At 44.9% G+C, this 22,502-nt stretch overlaps 1 protein-coding gene across 1 annotated transcript in view; it reads left to right on the top strand.

The window, feature by feature from the left end:
- The window catches only part of PIK3CG (phosphatidylinositol-4,5-bisphosphate 3-kinase catalytic subunit gamma), a 142,954-nt gene that overhangs the window by 49,756 nt on the left and 70,696 nt on the right, over positions 1–22,502 (top strand). Inside the window, exons 3-4 of the mRNA XM_078680336.1 lie at positions 9,821–9,886; positions 20,002–20,227. Coding sequence (XP_078536462.1) covers positions 9,821–9,886; positions 20,002–20,227 — 292 coding nt within the window. The remainder of the gene's footprint in view (positions 1–9,820; positions 9,887–20,001; positions 20,228–22,502) is intronic.

Here is a 22,502-nt window from a genome sequence, read left to right as displayed (position 1 = left end):
CGACGTACTACTGTACATCACTAAACCCGACATTACGGTGCCGGAGTTGTTTAGGGAACTGGATAATTTTGGAGCGAGAGCAGGCCACACCATCAATTGGCATAAGTCAGTTATATATGATCCGCAGGGGAAGGAGGAGTGGGGGACCCTACCCGAGCGACTGGTCACTACCGCCGCAGGCTTCCAATACCTGGGCATATATATTACCCTAGACAGGAAAATCTCCTTTTCCAAGAATATAGAACGGATTATGGGAGATGCAGTGGCAGACATGAATAGATGGAAACAGCTGCCGCTCACCCTTTTGGGCCGGGCGGCAATGTACAAAATGATTACCCTACCTAAGTTCCTCTACGCGCTGCAAAATGAATACTACCCACTCCCGACCGCGACTATACCAAAGATACATGCGGATCTTCGTACCTTTCTATGGCTAGGAAAGCAACCGCGGATAGCCCTGCAGACGCTCCAGAGACATCAATACAGTGGGGGGGATCTCGCTTCCCAACCTGGAGGCCTACTATTGGGCGAAACACCTGACCCCGGTAAACGAGTGGATCCATGCACCGGTGGATCACCCGACATATGCACTCGAAAGATACAAAATGTCACCCAAAAACATACTATACTATCTGTATGGTGGTAGGGCGAGGAAGTCGCTCCTACCGGCGACTGTGATTACACTGAGAGCCTGGCTCAATGCTACGAAACGAATGGGGTGGGAGGCGAGACCCACCAGACAAACGCCGTTGTGGCACTGCCAATGGCTAACAGAACTATGTAAGCTACGGGGATTTCAAAGGTGGGACGACATCGGCATATCGAGTATAGGGGATGTGGTCTCCAGGGGAGACCTGAAATCCTTTCAGGCACTGCGGACTGAGTTTGGGCTGCTCCACACACAAATGTTTAAATACACACAGTTGAGACATGCTTATAGGGCCCAAAACATCACGCTCACGGAAATGCCGGAGTACGCGCCGCTGGAGGGCAGACTCCTCCAGGAACAGATAACATGCCAGGCGGTCTCCCTCACATACAAAACTTTGACTAATAACATGCTGGGGGACTTGACAAAACTTAGGGGCAAATGGGAGGCGGATGTGGGGGACATCGACGATCTGGATTGGGAGATCGTCCTCATGCATCCTCGGGAAGTGGCAATTAAATCACGGCTACGCCTCATTCAGTTAAATGTACTTCACAGAACTTACTTTGATAGAACACGACTCCTTAAAATGGGGAAAATAAGTGACCCAGCTTGCCTTCGGTGCCGTCAGCAACAAGGGAACTTCTACCACACCATTTGGGCATGCGCGAACATACAAACATATTGGTCATACATTTTCACTGAACTGGGGGAAGTCCTGGGGGGGGAATTGTCGCCGGAGCCTAAGTTGGCCCTGCTGGGCATGACGAATGAGGTGGATCTGCCACGCCCACTGCTCATTTTCCTGGTACTAGCACTGGTAGTGGCAAAAAGAGACATAGCAAAATATTGGGGGGTCACAGAGACACCAGACATTGAGGAATGGAGACGAGGGTTAGATCTTTATATGGCAGAAGAAAGAGTGACATATAAGGCGAGAGGTTGCCCCAAAAAGCTCCGCACAGTGTGGGCCAAATGGAGGCAATACCATGGACTGGAGGGAGGGCAGTGAGGGAGTACACCAGAGGAGAGGGGGGTTGCGAGATCGCAAGTGTCGGAAAGGGTAATACAACCATATGTGAGATCCCTGGAAGACCGGAGCGAGATACGAGTACACAAAACTCTACAGACTGGGGGTACGGGTGGTGGGTGTCGGGACGAGGGTAGATAAGCTGCACACTACTATGCAGGTGTACACAGAGAACTTATCACGTATGCAGCCGGAGGGGTAAGAAGTGGCTCATCGCATGACTGTAGCAGTGGTTTTCAATTAAAATGTGCATTGGGGGAAGGGGGGGGAGATGGTTGGGGTTTTAAAAGTTTATATAAAAACTAGCAAAAAAAAACAAAAAAAAGCAGAAGTTTTACTGGACTTTGAATGTCTAAACTGACTCTGGAAAATATGCTTTCACGTGCAATCTACACTTGCCGCCTGACCTCCGGGGTGTGGGCTGAACGGCCTTGTGTTACCATAACAATCGTGCATAACTTTCCCAAATTTGGTTCAGCTGAAGTACTCCTTACAGGCTGGTATTTTCTGTGTTCTTCTGCAATAAAAGAAAAAAAAAAGACTGATTTGCATATGGCCATGTCTGAACTGGGGTGGCTTGGTGAGCAAAATAAAAATGGATTAAACCCAGATCTGTGACTGGGGGTGAATGTTTTACCATTGTGCAACATTCCGTCCATCATCTTGTGTGGTTTCACTGCTGGAGGGCCCTGTGTGTTGGCCCCTGGGCCCAGCTCTGCCCCTGAAACACTCCTGGACTTTTTGGCTGTGGAGCTGGGGCTCCTAAACCTGAAGGGGCTTTGATTTACTTTCCCCCAGAGGAGGAGAGCCTGGGGACTGCGCAGCGCTGAGCTGCAGCGCTGGGTAATGGAATCCCCCTCGTAGGGATTCCCCCCGTTACGCCCACCCCGCTTATTTTTGTATTTTCATTGTGGGAGCCCACCCCGCTTATTGATCGAAATTGCGGGAGCCCACCCCGCTTTGTACTTTAAATTAGGAGGGAGCCTACCGCACATGGTCCTCGTTATATTTATCTTTAAAACACAGGTGCCCACCCCGCGTTCTACTGCTGGGAAATTATCACCGCCGCCGGCCCGATCGCAAAAGGAAGTCAGGCGAGGTTGCCTGGCAGTGGGCGGGACATGCACAGGAAGTCCCGCCCGCCGTCGAGAAAGCCGTCTGGAGCCTCGCGGCTCCAGAGAAAAGTCCTGAGTCCCAGGAGGGGGCCCAGGTGAAGTCAGGGGAAGAGAAGGGCCGGGGCAGGCAGCGCTTGCACCATTTTTCCCTCTGGGGCTCCTGTGGTGAAGAGGGAGCCCCGCGTGCTGCACAGGATGCCGGATTGCAGGCGGAGCTATCCTAAGCGGAGAGAGAACCCCGCGTGTGCAACCCTGGCAAAGCCCCGGTCCAGAGGAGACCGCGAGGAAGCGCCGTGTCCGCCCCAGAGAGCCAGTGAGTTAAGACTGCTGTAGGGGGGGGAGGCCAGGCAGAGACACAGAGTCAAAGCGGCCACGTCTGCCAGTGGGCCGCTCCAACCTTGGGCATATTATTTCAGGAGCCCGGGTGGCCCCCATGAGGGGTGCAGTAGGTCCAGGGCCCCCGTGGGGGGCCCAGAGGGGCCTGTGCCCGTTTCAAAGTTTGGGCCATTATTCTACAGCTGCCCTGCTTATGAGAGGGCAGCTGTGTCGTTTTGGGGGCACATGGGGTTATGCAAAGAAGCCCAGAGAGGCAGAAGAGGCACATTTGTGCTAGGGCCCCCACATTGCTATTCCCAGCTGCTCTGCACCAGCGCGGGCAGCTGCAACAGTTTGCATTTCTGATGACAGGAGACACAGTGGTGCCAAAGACTTCACATGATTCACAGCTGCCCAGCAAGTAGTGAGCAGCTGCATCGTTTAGGCCACAGTGCTTTGGAGGCTTGTTTTTTTTAAGTTAGCAGTGAGATGCCCTCCTTTGCCCCATATCTTCACAGCTGCGCAGCACTTAGTACCAGCTGCTACGTTTAGGCCTGTGCGAAGTGCGCACCCTTGACTTTCGCTGCATAGGCAGCAGCTCTGACTCGTTGGACATAGGGTATGTTAGCCCCTTCGGAGATAGCCAGTTGGCCAGGGGGACTGGTAGGCTTGTAGGGCGCCAGGCCCTAATGTAATGTATGCCTCTACTATGGTCTTTCTTAGGAGACTATGTGCTAAATGTGATTTATATGGTGCTAGGAAATGTGATTCCAGTAGTATGATTTACGCACCCTGTTTTGATACCTCTAAATGTGTTTTTTTACTGTTACTTCCAGTAAGTCCCACATAGCAGGATTGCTGAGAGGTTATCAGAGGGCATGCCCCTTTTCTCCACCACTCTGCAAATGCGCCTCCAGCCGCACAACTGATTGGGTGATGAAGTCCCCTTGTCTGGTGAGGGTCCTTGAGGGTCATTCATCCCTCCTAATACCTCCTAAGTCTCACACAGAGGGACTGCTGAGAGGTTGTCGGAAGCCACACCCCCTTTCTTCACTACTCTGCAAACACACCTCCTGGCGCACAACTGGTTGGGGGATGAATTCCCCTTGGTTACTGAGGATAGTTGGAGGTCAACTACTGCTCCAGTAAGTTCCATACAGCGGGATTGCTGAGAGGTATTTGGAGGCCTTGCCCCCTCTCACCACCACTCTGCAAACGTGCCTCCTAGCGCACTACTGGTTGGGGATGAAGTCGTTTTGGATGCTGAAGGACCCTGGGGGCCAAGAAGCCTCCTGTTACCTCCAGTAATTCCGTTACAGCGCGATTCCTGATAGTCCCCTTTCTCCACCGCACTGCAAGCAACTACTAGTTAAAAAAAATAGAAATTCACTAAAAAACCCAAAGGTTACAGGGACATTATAATTAGGAAATAGAATTTGAAAAAACATTGAAATTCCCCTAAAAAACCAAACGTTGCAGGAATGTTATACTTAGGAAATAGAATTAAAAAAAACCTTAGAACTTCACTGAAAAAAAAAAGGTTACAGGGACGTTACAGTTAGGCTCAGACTTCACTCGTACAAAACCAGTGAAATTCAGCAGCTATAGTTACCTGAGCTAACTATAACCTTTGCCCCTGCAATGCACTGCTTATGACTTAACATATTACATCACTCATGACATGGTCAGTGACATCACTGATGACATCTCAACTGACATCACTGATTACATCATCCACAGAACCACTCTCATACCCGCTCACACCCCCATACAACCTGTCATAATCCCACTCCATAGAGGCACTCACACACCCACTGACACAACTATTTTCCAACCCATACAGCCACTCATGTAATCAGTCACTCACCTGGACAGCCACTCAAATAGCCACACACTCACCCAAGTAGCTACTCACACATCCACTCACTCATCCACACGACCACTGACATACTCATTCACATATCCATACAAGCACTCACACATCCGCTCACTCACCCATACAGCCATTCACATAGGCACTTACTCTCCGTTACAACCACTCACGCACCAACTCACTTAACCAAACACCCAATCAAACAGCAACTCATTCACCCATACAGCCACTTGCACACAAAATCACTCACTCATACAGCCATTCAGACACCCACTCACTCACCCATACACTCACTTCACACCCATTTACCAACCCATAGAGCCACTCGTACCGCCATTTACTCACGAATACAGCCACTGACACACCCACTCATTCACCAATTCTACGGCTCACACAGTATCTCCCGCACCCACACAGCTACTCACACACCAACTTATACACCCATACAGCCACTTACACACCCATACACACAAGGATACATACAGTCACACAGCCACACACTTAATATATGTTAGAAGTAGTATCACTCAGTAGTAGTACTCCTAATATACTAATTTAACTTTTGTAGTAGGTTAGTATATATGTTTAACACCCATAAACTCTTAAAACACTTACTGGCGCATAAGTTATATATAGCTCAGGTAACTATAACTGCTGAATTTCATTCTTTTTGTACGAGTGTAATCTGAGTCTAACTATAATGTCCCTGTAGCCGTTGTTTTTTTTCAGTGAATATATATGTATACATATTACACAGTGCTGTCGTCACTGGGTAGTTATGGTTAGGATCATGAGGCCATAGGAACTGCATTTTTTCTGTTAGTAATAACTTTGGCGCCATTCAACAAATTCGACAAATGGAAAAGGCCTTTTTAGGTCTCGCCTGTCGATGCGCATGCGCATCGAGCTTGCGAGACTATGGGGGCTTATCCACTCTTTATCCAACTTGCAAGGAATCGTGGCGATTCCTTGCAGTGCACGAGAAATTGAAGCTCAATGCGCATGCGCAATGAGCTTCAAAGCGCGTGCACAAGCCCCCAGCCGCCTGCATTGCCTGCTCTCTCTGTCACAGCCTCCCCCAGCTCCGCCTCCTCACTTTTGATTGCACGGCCGTTAGGCCGTGCCTCCCCTACTCTACTCCCCCCTCCTTCTCCACTCCCCCTCACGAGTGTCGCATTTCTCCTCCCCCCTCCCCCCAGCCGCCTGCCTTGCCTACTCTCCCGCCCCCTCACTTCTTGATTGCACGGCCGCTAGGCCGTGCCTCCCCTACTCTCCTCCTCCTACTCTCCTCCCCCCTCCCCTTATCTGGCCTTCCCTCCGTCTGTTCCCTCTCCCCGCTCCGCCCCCTCCCCTGCCCGCAGTCTGTTCGAGACATCTTCGGAAGCACGAAATGCCCTATTGCAATGTAGCGTTTGCCTTTTGAAGAACATGTTATTTAGAAGAAACGGCTATATAGTTCCCAGAAGCTCAACAACGAGAAAGTAAAGTGGTTTCTGGGTAAACTGCTTTTCGCGGTGATTTGGGGACAATGAGGGGAGCCGAGCACTGTGTAAAGATGGCACCATAATTTGCTTAAATCCTGCTGATCGTGTTGAATCGATACCCAGTGTGGCTTCATGGTAATAAAATATTCGGTCACTCGCTTTTGGGGGGACCTAAGGCTTCTGAAGGTCCAAGGCCCCAGAGATGTTTGTTAGACATGCGGAAAGCCAAGATCTGTACTTCAGGGCGTATTTCCAAGCCTCCTGCCCTCCGATGCCTCACTTTTAATATGGAAAAAGTGGCGCCAGAGGCTTGTAAATCAGCCCCTTCTTTTGCACTCGGGGCTCTGGGCGCAAGAAACGATTTGTCATTAACACAAACACAGTTAGAACCCCAGCCCTCTTCTTACAGCCCCCTTAACTTGATACCCCCTTGCTGACTTATGTTTATATTTCTCACCGGGTCTAGGCTGCTGGAATAAAAGCAGCGCACCTATTATTCTGTTGGGCAGTGAGAAAGCTCCCTTCACCTCGGAGTTACCTCACAGGTTGTACCTGTAGCACGTGGTGGTAAAGACTGACTACGAGCGCCGACCGGAGCAGGGGTCAGAGCTCACCTTTTACTGAGAACTTGAACTACATGTATTTCATAATCAGTCTCCAGCACCAGATGCGCTCCGCTGCCCGGGGGTGTCTTCAGGTGTGGGTGCGCGGGCACTGTTGTGCTCAGGACAACACGTGCTGCAGACAGTGCAAAGCCAGCCATGGACCCTATGTGGGGAATCAACAAACATGCACCCGCCACGGAAGCCCCTTCTCTGCTGCACGACCTGGCATTCGGACCCGGTGCTCCCCGCGGGTGCACGTGCCGGCTGCGCGTGCCCGCGGGCACTAGCATTTACATTTCTGAGTGCGCAGCCTGGCGACTAACAGCAACTCGTCCCCCGAACCGGCGCACATAAGGCCAAGGACAGTGGGCAGTTAGGGACAGACATACTTCCAAAGCACAGGAGCAGTGACTGTCACAGACAGAATGGCGCCTCGAAGCCCGAGGTCAGGTGACTAGTAGCAGAACTCTGCAATGATGCGTTGTGAGGCGTGAACACAGGTTTAATCTGTGCATTTTTTTACTCAAAGCCCCACTTTTATATGGAAAAGCAAAACCCTATGTCCCTCATTGCAAGCAGAGTCTCAGCACCGGAGACGCTACTCACACATGAAATGGGGCCAACGGGATAGTCCGGTCATGCTCCGTCCGAGGAGCGCATTTCTACGAGATTTCTTTTATACTGAATCCGGTCTACTTCAATGAGATGGACAAAGTAGCGCCTGGTCAAAAAAATCCGAGCTACGCTATAGCGTATCACAAATGAGTTCATAATGTAGTGCCACACAACATCTTGTCACTGTCAGCGTTTCACGGAAAGCCCTCCAAAGTCTCAAAAAAGCCCTGACACTGTAGCCCAGACAAAAATAACTTTTGCCGGTATACAATTATATAAGAGGTGTGGTCACTTTGCCATCTGGTAGAAGCGCGTGGCTTACAACAAGTGTTGACAGCACAGAGACTCTTATATGAAAGCGTGATTCCTATAGCATCTCACAGAGGTGTGCGAAAATTATAGCGCCTCACCCACATCTTTTATGACAGTTTAGAGTCTCATAAAAAGACGTCTCTACAATACCTCACATGAGCGCGAGGTCAATACAGCCCCTCACTAGAAAGTGTTGATAGCGCCTCACTAGAAAGTGTTGATAGCAGAGTCGCATAAACGCCGTGACCACTATAGCATCTAACATAAGTACGTGGGAACTATAGTTTAAAAAAAAATTGCATCGACTCTAGCGTCTAAACAACGTGTTCACTGTAATGTCTCACAAAATAACCTTTTACACAATTACATCTCACAAAAAAGAGTGATCGCGGCAGCGTAAGAACAAACACATGTAATACAAGGATGGACTGTATAGCGTCTTACAAAAAACCGTTAACATGTCAGTTTATCCAGCTTTTTGAAATTTTTTAGCTTTTAGAAATGTTTATGGCTTTTTTTTTTGTAATTCTTTAGCATTGGCTACAGGAAACAAAAATGCTAAAGATTTACAAAAAAAAACCATAAACAATTCTAAAAGCACTAACTCTAATGCTGCGAGACCTATTGCATTTCCAATGCTTGTTAGGGTTTAGGGTGGATATGGGTTTTTGGGTGGTAAGAGCATTTTTAGGGTTTAGGGTGGGTATTAGTTTTGGGATGGCAAACATACACATCCTGAACCCTAAAAATACCAATGCCACCCAAAAACCCATACCCACAATAAACCTTAAAGATGTCCTTGCCACCCGAAAACCCATACCCACCCTAAACCCAAAAAATGCCCTTGCCACCCAAAAACCACCCTCACCCTAAACCCTAGAGGGAAGCACACGTAGAAAGAGGAAAACATCTCTTGTGATTGTTTTTGTGCAGGAAGGTGTCCTTTCCTGCACCCTAGCACCATGGTGCAATGGTGCCTGCATTGGTGGAGAAGTGTGACTCAATGGTTAGAGCGGCAGACCCTGATGCAGAGGTCTGGCCTGGGACCAGGGTTCAATTCCTGCCTCGGCGGGTCTTGGACTCAATTTCCTCAGACCTGATTATTCTCGCCTCAGTGCCTATTCTAATCATGGGTCCCACTCTGCAACTCTGGGCAATAGCTTGCTTAATCTCCACAACGGCCCCAACAGCGCTGGGATGCCTGGCTTCACCTTGGGGGTGCCCAGGAGTGGGCATTTCACAGGGAAAAGCGAGGAAGGGTTCCACAGCGCTATGCGTACAGCGCCAAGACACCTCAGGGTCTAAGTGCGCTATACAAGTACGAATTCATTTAATTTAATTTAATTTCATTTCATTGGCGCATGGCAGCCCATTGTGCCCCAGCACAGGGTATAAGGACAGGAATGCGCCTTATCCTATATCTCATATCTTCCTGCACTTTTCTTGTGATGCACCGCAAGATTCCTTGCAGCGCTGTCCGGGGGCAAAACCTCGTAAATTAGGCCCTGGAGTATTATGTCTCAGTTTGGACTCACTGTTAGGGATCAAGGAGTGGGATAAGGAAGAGGAGGAACATTGGGGTAATGTACCATCTTTTGCAGTTATTCATACAACACACCCCAGACGTGCTTGTATTAGCAGTGTTTGTCGCAAGATAAGTGCAAATGTAGCAATGTGCTTCTCGTATTTACATGTTTACCCAGAAATGCAGAGCCCTCTATGAAACGCTCTTTTAAATGGAAACGTGTTTAATAGAATCAAAATGTTTTTATCAAACAACGGTGTTCTATTAATCAAACCTTTTTGTATTCGTGTTTCTTAGGCAGTGAAGTTTGAACCATATCATGACAGTGCACTGGCACGGTTTCTTCTAAAAAGAGGATTAGGTGTAAGTATGTTTTCAGAAGTTACATTACGTTCAGTCTTTTTCTGCTGCGTCATTGTACACGTGTGCTTAATTTGTAAACATAAAGTGGGACAGTGGCCCAATATTTATCTTTTGATGCTGCAGATCCTTCTCACTGCTAGCTCTAACATGTCAATTGAGATTAAAGATTAGAGATTGATGGCTCATTTAAGTCTTGATGGGCAGTATGCCAGGTGAGCTTCGAGTTCACTTTTGTCACTTCTAATGCAAAGCTAACAGCCTTGCTTTTTCCGCCTGCCTGGCCTTTGTTTTTCTTTTTCAGAAAAACTCCTGCAAAGTGGGGTTTGTTTCTGAAAAAGTCAACTGCCCTTACATGCAGGCAGTTTTCTTCCTGTGTAAGAGGGCCATTTTGTTCTGCCCTGGACTACAATGTCTTCCATTGCAATCCTGGGCAGGGGAAATCCAGAGATGATCGACCTGACCGCAAGAGGACAGGGTGACCATTACAATGATAAGTGATAAAATGGCCCAAATTGTTTAAACACATGTTCTGGACGAGTAAATTGAGTAAAACCAGATACACGTAAAGCAGACAGGTAAGGACCTCTTGGTAATTTGCGAAAATACAAAAAAATGCATTTTATTGCTTTTTTCAAACTGTCATGTTGTGCACACACATGCCCTTACATATGTGCATAGATTGATTTCAGGGGTGCAACAGGGTGTCCTTTGGACACCCCTGCACCCTTGAAATCGCAATCTCAATTTGCCATTAGCTAATTGAGAATCGCAAATTGAGATTGTCTTCCCATTCATTCCTATGGGCCTTTTGGCCCATAGGAATCAATGGGAAGGGATTCCTTAATTGCGATTCGCAAATTGTGAATCGCAATTAAGGAATAATAAGGAATCGCTAATAAAATTGCGATTTTTTGATGCATTGCAGTTTGCGATTCCTTATTAGCGAATCCTTAAAAATCGCTAATAAGGAATCGCAAAAGCATTCAATGATGCATGTACCTGCAAGTCCTTTCTTGTTAATAAATGAATGGATGACATCCATTATTCTATTCAAGGTAGTTAATGTGTTTCTTATAGCTCTTTCACAGTACCCGCTAGAAGGAATGTTACACTGCATAGGTCTTCCTGGCATTCTTGCTGGGACCTGCATTTCCATAAGGTGAGAATAAGGCAGTGGCTCACCAGCAAAGTACTTGATTTTGCATCTGCGACCTACAGTTACCAAACATTTGCTACAGTATGTACACCATTTTGATGCTGTCCTTTGAGACAGACCAGACTATTGTTTTGCAAAAAAATATTCATGATACACATACATAGCAGGGATTTTGGTCAGCAGGCTTCATTCTTTGGGCTGTTGATTCGCCATTCACATTTTTCTTCCTTCCACCACAGCAAGGGGCAATGGGTCAACCCACTTTGCCCATTAGCTTCCTTTACTTTTACTGATTGCACAAAGATTGAGCACATTGGGGTTCATTAGCATGATGGGCGGATCGCCACCGCCGGCTCGGCGGTGGTGATCCTCCCGCCATCCCAAATAGATTTACCCCCGCCATAGGCCGGGGGTATCGCTGTGGACGGAAAATCCGACTGGGACTTTTCCGCCGGTCGGCAATTGTTCTGATTGTCAGCCGGGCGGAGCTGGGGGATACTATGGTGACGGTGCCTAGAAGGCATCGCCATCCATATTATGATGCTGGGTATCTCAGGCCTTACCATGGTGACTTTGCCGCCATGGAAAGGCTGGCGGGGAGTTGCTTTGGGGACCCGTTGCGGGCCCCCGGGGATTGGGTGGGCTGCACTTGGGTGGCACCTATGTTACCCCCTTCATTGCCATGCACAGGGTGGCAGGCACCGCGCAGTGCCTGCCATGTTGTGCTTGGCAATGCACAACATGCCTCTTTGGCATTGCGGTGGGTGCTGCTTACAGCAGCACCCGCCGCAATGTCAAAGATGCGGAATCCGACCCCCAGGGTGGCGGTCGCATCCTATTTGGCGGTGCGGGACTGCCGCACCGCTGGTGGCGGTCCCAGCAACGCTAGGGTGGATGGCGAACTATAGTCTGCCCACCATCCTAATGGCCCCCTTGTTCAGAACTGCTTAAAAATAGTATTTTTTTTTTCAACAACAAAGCTCTTTCAAAGTGTGCTGTTTAAACGTGTTTTGTATATTATCTTTAAAAATATCTAATTATTTTGCTTGCCCTAGAGATGCTCAGTTAGATCTTATTTTATTTTCTGTGTTATGTTTAAAGTTGCTGTTATAAAGTGTGTAAGTGACATGACATTGTAGCTGCTTGCAATATGGGTACTTGGTTTAGTAACTATTTCTTCTTCTAAGCGCAAAAAAAGAAAATAATTGTAAAATGCATAGCACAACTGAAAAGTCAGTTTTTTATACAATAAAAAATATTTAAAAACGTAATCATTGCACTTTCATGCCAAGGCCAGGCCTATTGGGACTGCCATTGTTTGTTTGACCTTGGTGCTGATAATCCTCGCAGCTTTCCTAGTAATTTCTCGTCTCGGAGGCAACTTGATTTGGCCATGTTCTTTCGTAGTCAGACTACAGTCAGACCATTTTTCCTCCCTTGATAATATGACATTAAATAGCTTTCAACAGTGTATCTCATTGCCAGCCTCAGAATGTGCAGTCATCAATATACTGACAAAACTCAACTGTAACTTAAAATGAGTTCAGTTGAAGACGCCAGAAGTCCTACCTTACACTCATCTGGTCATGGAGTACACAGCTAAACTTATAGCCAGCCCCATTCATTCCTATTGCTTACCCTCATCTCATTTGCAAACTGTTCAAGCACACAGATCTGGCCAACAGCAATGCTTTGATGTAATTCTCCTGACAGTAAACACCTGGTGCCATGTCAGTAGAGACTATATGTGAAAATATGGAGGAAAAATACTGTGGGGATAAAATATTGAGTTTTATTCTTCGAGAACCAAAAGATAATGAAGGCAAGTGCTTGCAAGTATAGATTTACTATTCTTAGCTCCCCATCTACGTGCCTTGAAAAAAATATATATATTGGCAAGGTATATATTGTTAAGCTAGGTAACGTAAACCTATGCATACCAATTTATGTTTGACTTCACACACTGTTTTTGTTCTTGATATTTAGGCCTCGATATTTTTTACCCACAATATTTTTTTCTCTATATTCTGGTGGAAAGATTCAGGTGACTTATACTCATCAGAATACAGAATATTGCTGCAGATTCCAGCCACAATTCTCTTTTTTTCATTGTTATCCATAGAAATCAGGATGGGGAGGGGAGGCAGAAATAACCACAAATGCAGGATCCCAGCATTCGGTATATTTCCACAGTTATGTCGGAGACAATGCTTCTGGCTGAGCTGGGAATTGGTCTTGAGGCCCTGTAACCGGACCTCAAGAGTTTTTCACCACTCCTCTGGCTTAATATGATTTAAAATAGGTTATTTTGTGATAATTTTCGAAAACAAAGCAATGTGAGAAAGAACCCCAGTTCTGCTGTTAATTACTTATTAAATCCATAATATTTTTTATGATTATCACTGATGTAGCCTGCTTTAATATGAACCATTTGCCACTAATTTCTATGACGTTCCTTGGGCACAGGTTTACCCCTCTTTAAATGTATATTTAAATTCAAAAACATTTTGCAAATGTTAGTGATATTAAGGACTGGAAATCTGTCATTTATCACAAAATTTTCAGACGATTTCTTTAGGGAAGGTTTTCAGCCTGAACCCCCTCTGCCCAGGGCCCGACTGGCCACAGCGGGCACCGGGCAATCCCCCGGTGCTCCGCACGGGTGGGGGCCGGTTTTGAGAGCCTGGGGGCCGTTTTTGTTACAGGGCCGTTTTTGCAGCATGGCTGCGAAATCGGCCCTGTTCCAAAATCGGTAAAAAACCGGCCCCCTGCAAAGAGCTCGGTGGCACCTCCAACCCCCCCCCCCCTCCGAGTGGGGAGGGGGGCCGGCAGAGCACTTTGCCAGGGCCAGTTGTGGTTCCAAGTACGCACTGCCTCTGCCGATACTCGACGCATGCTTCCATCCTAGGATTTTTAGATGCACTATTGGACGTTACTTTTCCTACTCATTGTTTCAAGAGAAATAGCATTGCCGCACATTCAAAATTATTTGTTGATTAAACACACCTTGCTGTTACACTCGTTTTAACATGCACACGCACATACTTATAAATGCATTGTTTTCCTGCACTTGTAAAACATGTATTTAAGTGTTTTATTTTTTTCTTTATATTTAATGCATGCATATGAAATGTGCCCTCTTTCTCCTCCCCTTAGTCTTATAGATAGCTATTTCCAAATTATACATAGATAATAATCTTGCCCGCCAACTCAAAAAAGACAGAGCTTCAGGGCTAATCCACTCCTTTGTAATGCAAGCTCGTACAGTTGCCATACAAAGAAACAAAAAAAGACGTAATTGCGTTGGATCTTGTGTTAGCAGTAGTATCAGAATTCAGCCCAGTCAGCACCAATTCCCCAGTTATACATACTGTTGATCCCATTATTAATCCCCAAAAACGTTCTATGGTTGAAAAAAATTCAGCTAGTTTTGGGCATGAAAAAAACATATGGACTGCATCTGCAGCAAACACACCGCATCTGTTACATTTAGTCCCCGCAGATGTGGCCCATTTAGAAATCTTTTTGGGAGTGTAATGCAATTCATAAATAGCCATGTAATGCTGAGTGCGCATCCTCCCTGTAAACAGAACTTGATTTGCAAAGCTAAGCGAATCTGTAATATTAATTCCTTCTAGCCCTAACTTCACCATCCACTTATCTTGACATGACTGTACATTATCTGGAAGTACCTCAAGTCAATTGAGATTAAAGTTGACCAATAAATGTTTTCTCCTATCTTTCAATGAGCGGAATTTTTCTCAATTGGTGTTCCACCCCAGGACCTAACGAATTTAGATAACTACGAATTTGAAGGAACTTTAAAAAATCGTGCTTAGGCAGACCATATTTTGTTTGAAGCTCAGCAAATGGCCTTCATCACATAAATCCCCTAAAGTTAGAATTCCTTTTCAGCACCATCTGTAGGAGATTTGATCGCGGAAAATCAGAGGAAGTAACCCGGCGGCTGCAAAGGGAGTATATGCATTGAGGTTTGCAATCCCAAGATGTCGCTTAACATGTCTCCACACAGAGTAAGCTACATTAAGAATCTTGAATTTAGTTTTCTTGAAGTAACTAGGCTCTAGGATTTTAACAAGACAACCGTTGGCCTCCTCCCGCAGACCAATCTCATAAATTGCTGGACTATGACACGGCATGATCTTAACCCGTTGCCCCACTATCAGTGGGCTAATAAACTGCAAAGCTGTGCCCAATAATATAACATAAAATATGGGATACCCCAGCCCCCTCGATTTTTCAGCAGTACCATCTTTTTGTAGGCCCTTCTCTGACGCCTATAACCCCATAAAAATCTGGAACTGATCCGCTCTAATTTTTTAAAACAAGGAACTGGAAATTCAAGGGGGATTGTTATGAACATATAAAGAAATTTGGGCAGGACAGGCATTTTTAAAATATTTGACCTTCCATACAGAGATAAGTGCAAATGATCAAGGGCCAGATGTAGGAGCCTAAATACTGGTCGGTAACGGCCGATTTCGGCCGTTACCGACCGGTATTTAAGAATTGGCATGTAGGGGCCTTCATTTTACAGAATCGGTAAATTTACCGATTCTGTAAAATACCGAATCGGTATTTTTACCGATTCGGTAAATCCAAATGTAGGTGGGACTCTTCTGAGTCCCAAAGGCCTTTCAAATTCGGTATTTTACCACCCAATTCAATTGGGTGGTGAAATACCGAATCCAGGTGTGCATGCACATGTGTGCATGCACACCTATGCCATGTGACAGACAGACATGCCCTTAGGGCATGTCTGTGTGCCACATGGCACACATGCCTGTATTTGGGGTGCAAGAGGGTGTCAAAGTGACTCCTCCTGCACCCTTGCAGAATTCGGTATTTACCGATTCGGTAATTACCGAATCGGTATTTCCCATTGATTCCTATGGGCTTAACAGCCCATAGGAATCAAGATACCGAATATTAATGATTCGGTATTTCAACATCTGGAAATACCTACATCTCCCCCCTTCATATTTACCGATTCATAAATACCGAATCTGTAAAATTCGGTATTTATGAATCGGTAAATAACATTTACCTATATCTAGCCCTAAGTCTCTAAAGCGTAGAGTTCAGCTTAGTAAGCACTGGTTCCATATTTTGCTCTAGTATCTTGCTAATTGGCAAGGAGATTTTGATCCCTAAATAAGTGACTTCAGAAACAGTAGTAATGTTCACCGGAGATTCTCCCCCTATTAATAAAATCTGGGTTTTGGAAATGTTTAGCTTTTATCCAGAAAAGAGCCCAAAGTTAGAGGCCAAGGCCTCAATTGCCGGTAATGTGGTACCAATGTCACTGGTAACAACGACAATATCATCCGCATAAGCTAGAGCTCTATAATCAATATGTTGCACATGGATAGGTTTGATATCAATAGACTGATTGAGCTTTTCCAAGAAAAAATCAATATATAAAGCAAATAACAACGGTGAGCACGGGCACCCTTCCCGTGTACCATGATTGATTGAGCACAAGTCTGACTCTCCACCTGCTACCCGAATGCAAGCTACAGGTGACAAATATAGTGACTTCAGTGCCTGCAGCATCACAGGACCAAAACCCTTCAATCTTAAGACCTCCCACATATAGTGCCAGGAGACCCTGTTGAATGCCTTCTTGGCATCCAACAGGGTTATCCCCATTATAGAATTAGTTGCTTGTGCCCGATCTATAAGTGCTATTAATCGTCGCACATGATCCGCTGTATCTCGTCCCGGGATGAACCCATGTTGATACCGTGAGACTAGGGTTCCTATAACCCTCGATATAAGTGCCGCCAGAATTTTAGAATACATTTTACTACCTGAATTAATTAGAGAGATAGGTCTATAGGAGGACGGGAGTAAAGCCGGTTTGTCTTTTTTTTTAAACAAGGTGATAATTGATTTCCGCCAGGATGATGGACATTCCCCTTTTGTGCAGCCAAGAGAGTTGCCATAAAATCCTCTCTGAGCACAAAGCGAAAAGTTCGATAAAATTCTAGTGGAATCCCATCCGGTCCAACTGCCTTCCCAACAGACAGTGATGTTAAAGCTACCTCTACTTCCTCCCATGTGATATCTGACTCTAGATCTATAATATCTTCATGTAAGTCTAGAAATCTCGGAGTCACTGCAAAACTCTGCTACTTTTCCTTCAACTCCCAGAATAGCCTTATCAGTATAAAGTTTGCTATAAAGATTGCTAAAAACATCCAACCCTTCAGCTGGCTTGTCACGGATCTGCCCATACTCATCCTGAATATTGTGGATCCTTTTGGCCACCTCTTTTTGGTGAAGCCTCTTAGCTTATATTCGACCCGAATTTTCACCCGCTTCATATATCTCACATCTGTATACTGCAATTTGAGCATCTAATTTTGAGGCGAAGTTCTGGTACATTCTCATTTTTGAGATAGCTAGATCACTGGAAATTTGTTCAGTATCCTGGCAGTTATTAACTGCAACCATGAATTTTTTTTCTAGCAGCTGAAGTTTATTCATCTCATCCATCAAAGCAGTCTGTAGTTTACGCTGTTTAACAGAATAACTTAGGGTCTCTCCACGGACACCAGCTTTAAAAGCGTCCCATACCATGTGAACAGAAGCAGAGCCACGATTGAGCTTAAAAAAATCTATTATCCATTTGGACATCTGTTCACAATAGGATGAGTCCACCAGTAATTTTCGTTCAAAAGTCCAAGCTCTACTGGGCGGTCTGAAGCCAGTTTCTAAATCTAATACAATCGGGTTATGGTCAGAGATTATTTTAGGTTGAATATCCACCCTAACAGTGTTAACAAGCTCTGCCGTCACGACAAAATAATCTAAGTGTACGTATTTACAATGTGGTGCAGAATAGAAGGTATTCCCTGGGGCCCCCTTTCCTATCGCTCACCATACATCTAAAAGCCCAAAATCCTTAACTAGCCCCCTAGTTTCTTTAAAAACGTTATTTTTTTCCCCTGAATAACAGTAATCACTTAATATATCAACGCTCCCTGGTAAATGAAGATTAAAGTCCCTACACAGAATCAAGGGAGATGGCCATTGGGCTAGTTCAATACTGAGGTCGTTCATCATACCAGGGTCATCAAGGTTGGGGTCATAGATTGAGCAAATGGTTGATGAAAGACCCTCTATACATAGCTCGACAATCACCCAACGACCACAAAGATCTTCTTTCACCCTTCTGCACTCCCCCAACCATGCATTTTCAAAACTGCCACCTCTCTCGTTGTTGACCCTTGTCGTGTGCTACCAACAACCTCTAAACCCAGGTCCTTGAACCACCCCCTGTTATTCCAAGCTATATGGGTTTCCTGTACAGAGTGCAGTGGGAGCCAAGATTTGGGCACCTGTCACGGACTGGATTTAAAAGGCAACTGAGCATAAGCGTAATCGTTTTTTTCCTGCTCTTCTTTATGTGTTCTTTTATTGGTCCTTTCTTTATTAGGATGAAACCTGTTCAGTGTTACATGGGATTTTGCTTATAGGTACTTCTCTTTACGTTTTGTTTTGTATTTTTAAGATTATTTCTTTATTTGTATTTTTAAAAGTGCTGTATATATTCCTTGTATAAAAATGGGGAAAAAAAACTATAAATAAAATTTAAAAAAAGTTAAAAAAGCATATGAAGTTTGCCATTTTATAATAAAGTCATTAGTCCAGTAGAGTATTAAAACCAAACCAAACCAAACATTTTTAAAAGAGAAATGTAATCTAGGCACTTTATAGAGCTAGACTACTTAACACAAACACTTTAATATCATAGTAAATTAATACTGACTACATCTGAAGAAAAGCACCCTGGTGTGAGAGTAGTCAGGGAAGACTGTGATCTGTGATGTGACTAATTTCTCCATGTATTTTGCATTTCATTGCAGGATTGGGTTAAATATGGGGCGTGACCTTAATGTTAAAAAAATATTGAAAGGCATATTGTGTAATTACTGATATTGCACAGGTTCGAGGCTAAAATAGTGCAACAAAGTATCTCGCAATGGCAATCCGATATGGTATGATGTTACGGTAGTCCGCCTCCGCCAAAACCAGCCCTGGCAAACTGCTTGGCTGTCCCCACCCTCCAGGGGGCCAGGGTGCGGGTGAGCTGTTTACTAGGGCCGGTTTCAGCCGATTAAGTTACAGGGTCCGATATTGCTGGCACCCGGTAACAAAAACTGCCCCCAGGGGCCCAAAACCGGCCCCCACACTGGCGGCCCACCGGGGAAACACCAGGTGCCCGCTACGGACAGTCCGGCCTTGGTCTCAACCATGCATTCCTTTAAACTGAACCTACTCAGGACCATAAACAAAATATCTTGGTATGGACATCCCCGTACAGTAGCCAGGTTAGTGAACTGTGACTATAGGAAATACCATAAAGAGACTTCCAGGGCTGTTCAAAGCTGTCAGCTTACTGAAAACCATAAACTCAGTAGCGTAACATAGGCCCCGGCATTGTGGGGGGTCTCCAAGTTCCAGGGGGCCTCCTCAGCACAGTACCCCAGCAGGAGAGCTCCTGATTGAGTCTGGAGGGGGCACCACCACGTACCTTGCAGTTGGTGCCCCCTCAAGTTTAGATATGCACATTCATAAACTGCGTGCCTCTCTAACACACTTCTTCATCCATCATGCTGCTAAGCGCTGAGTCTCAACACGATAAAAGCGCCTCGGTGGTCATCACGCACAACAAGGAAACACTTCTCACATAGGATGAAAACAAAGATAACACTCTTCCAATTACACACCCCTTACATGGTGTAGCATGCTACCCAATTAGGCAATCACTTCAGCATCCCATATAAGGTCAGTAAGTGCTTTACAAATGTTGCAATAGAACACAATAAAAAACTGCACACTCGAAAGAGAGGAGCCTTAAAAGACTGAGAGGAATGAAGTTGATACACTGCACGAGGTGATGTTTTTTCTGATTCTATTTTTAATTTAGAGCAAACGAATTGGCCACTACTTGTTTTGGTTTCTGAGAAGCGAGATTGCTCAATCCAAGCACTATCAGCAGAGGTTTGCTGTAATCTTAGAAGCGTATCTAAGAGGATGTGGAAAGGCCATGCTGCAGGACTTCACAAAGCAGGTTCAAGTTACCGAAATGCTGCACAAAGTTACCATGGAGATTAAGTCTATCTCGGCTGAAAAGTATGACGTCACTTCTCAAGGTATGTATGCGCTATGGTTTACCTCTGTATATTGGCCAAAAAGAGTAGAGTTTACCTGACATATTTCAAATAATGAAAATGACATAGACATATTTGTAGAACAGGGTACACATTTCCTATTCTATTAACTTTTTTAAATTAAACTTAAATGTAATAGATTTTATGAATTGAGCAAATCTACTGATGCATAAGGATTTTAACATATACTCATTTTGTCCTAACGGTGTGTTTTAATCAAGTGCACTTGGTTGTATTTAGACTTCATGTTACCGCAAACAGAATCATCCTTCGATATATGATGGAAGCTTCAATACCATTTGGAAAGTGACCCTGGGACTTTAGAAATAGTAAGGACTAAGGGGAATTATGAATGAAAATCTGAAACTGGGGAGAGAGGAATAATGATATATAGGTTGAAAGGTGAAAGATGTCTATCAGACCAAGTGATACAGAACTCCACATTAAAAAGAATGACGAAAACAAGGAAGGAAAGGAAAAAATCAATAGCAAGAAATAGAGATGATGAAAAAGTGGGACTTAGAATACATGGAAACCATACAATATAATGAAACCCAGGTGGACCAAACCATGTCTTAGGTAGCATAGCCTAATCCCAAGAAAATAGGCCAGGAAGCCAAGCCATATGCACAAATGTCTTCCGGATTGACATATGACATTTGTTAATAGTGCAGATTGTGACAGCAGGTTGCGCCATCCTCTTTCAGGAGAAAAGCCTTATCATTGGCGATTCAGGCCCACCTTGGAATTCGTGCCATGAAACGTCGAGTACTTGAGAATTTTTGGTAGCCAGGTGTTGATAAAGCCATTGAGTGTTTGGTGAGGGCTTGTGGGCCTTGTATACTGAGTGACATGTCCCAGGTAACCAATCCTTTCTCCCTTTATTTCCAGAGATGCACCTACTGTTCTATGGTCGAAAGTAGCTTTAGACACAACCAGTCACATAAGTATTTTAGGTGACAAGTCAAAGGCTATTTTGCTAATAAATTACATGTCGTAGTGGCCTGAAGTTAGTTTTGTGAAAACGTCTGTACCAAGACTGTAACCCAATTTCTGCAGAAGAATTAAATGAGGAAAGGGTTTCTCAATGAGATAGTTACTGACAATGGCAAACAATTGGTTTCTACGGTCATGAAAACATTCTTAGATATGCATGGCATCAAACACATTAAAACATATTTGTACCTTGTACCATCTCAATAGTAATGGTTTAGTAGAGTTTTCCAGCGCACTTTAAAAGATCAGCTACAGTTAGCGCTTGTTAATCAGTTCATTTGGAAGACAGTAGTGGAGGTGGTGCTGTGGGCAAAAATCTAGGTCCAGTGTTTCGACTGGTTTATCACCATTTGTACTTTTGACGGGTTGTGTACCTGGTTCCAAGATTAAAAGAGAGTGGATAGACTGTTGTGATGTAAATGCGTCTCGTTTGTGAAGTGTGATTGATGTAAGGAAGAATATCCAGAGTGCTTATGAAAATGTGCGCGAGTAGAATCATTTACGAGACATGGTTGTGGGGTGATGGATTAGAAACCTGGCCATGTGGCAAAGGGGATGTCCACGTTTTCACCTCCAGTATGTATTGAACAAGTTCTTCCTAGCCTGATAGATACCAGTGATGGTTGACTTTGGAATAAGAACAAAGTTACATTAAACCCTCGCAATTAAGAGGAGTTTTTTCATGCTCGCTTTGGCGATGATGTAAGGTACATACATGCAGTAAGATAGACACACACCTGCATGTTATAAAGACTTTGTAATAGAGTGAGAGTTTGGTTCAGTCACATTCTTCTGCTGTGCTTTAGCACTCATGCCCGGATGAACAGTATGATAGCTTTAATTTGGGCTGTCTTATCGGATCGCTCAATATCTGCATGTTATGTTTTGTATTTCTTTTTTCAAACACATGAAAACGAGCTTGCTACCATCTCAATGTACTGTCATACATGTATTTTATTCATGTCTCATACAAATCATTAGGTTTTCTAAAAGAACCCTCACCCACCAACGTAGTTGGTGCAATGCTTCATCATTGGGTTCTCACCTAAGATGTCAAATTCTTCTTAGGTGTGCTATGACACCTGACTACTGCGAAGCTGGTTTCTTTTTGTGGCGTGGTGAATTTGTGAGTTAATTTCAAAACTACTTTCAGGATATCCACCCTTAGAGAAAATATTTTAATTGTGGATTCCTTGGGTAGGGTTAAAGACACTGGTAGTGGATGTGTAGTGAGAAATTAGTGATCTCTCTCATCCTAGTG

The sequence above is a fragment of the Lissotriton helveticus genome, chromosome 1_1, assembly GCF_964261635.1.
Source record: "Lissotriton helveticus chromosome 1_1, aLisHel1.1, whole genome shotgun sequence".
Classification (NCBI taxonomy): Eukaryota; Metazoa; Chordata; class Amphibia; order Caudata; family Salamandridae; genus Lissotriton; species Lissotriton helveticus.
This window is presented reverse-complemented; position numbering and strand designations above follow the sequence as displayed.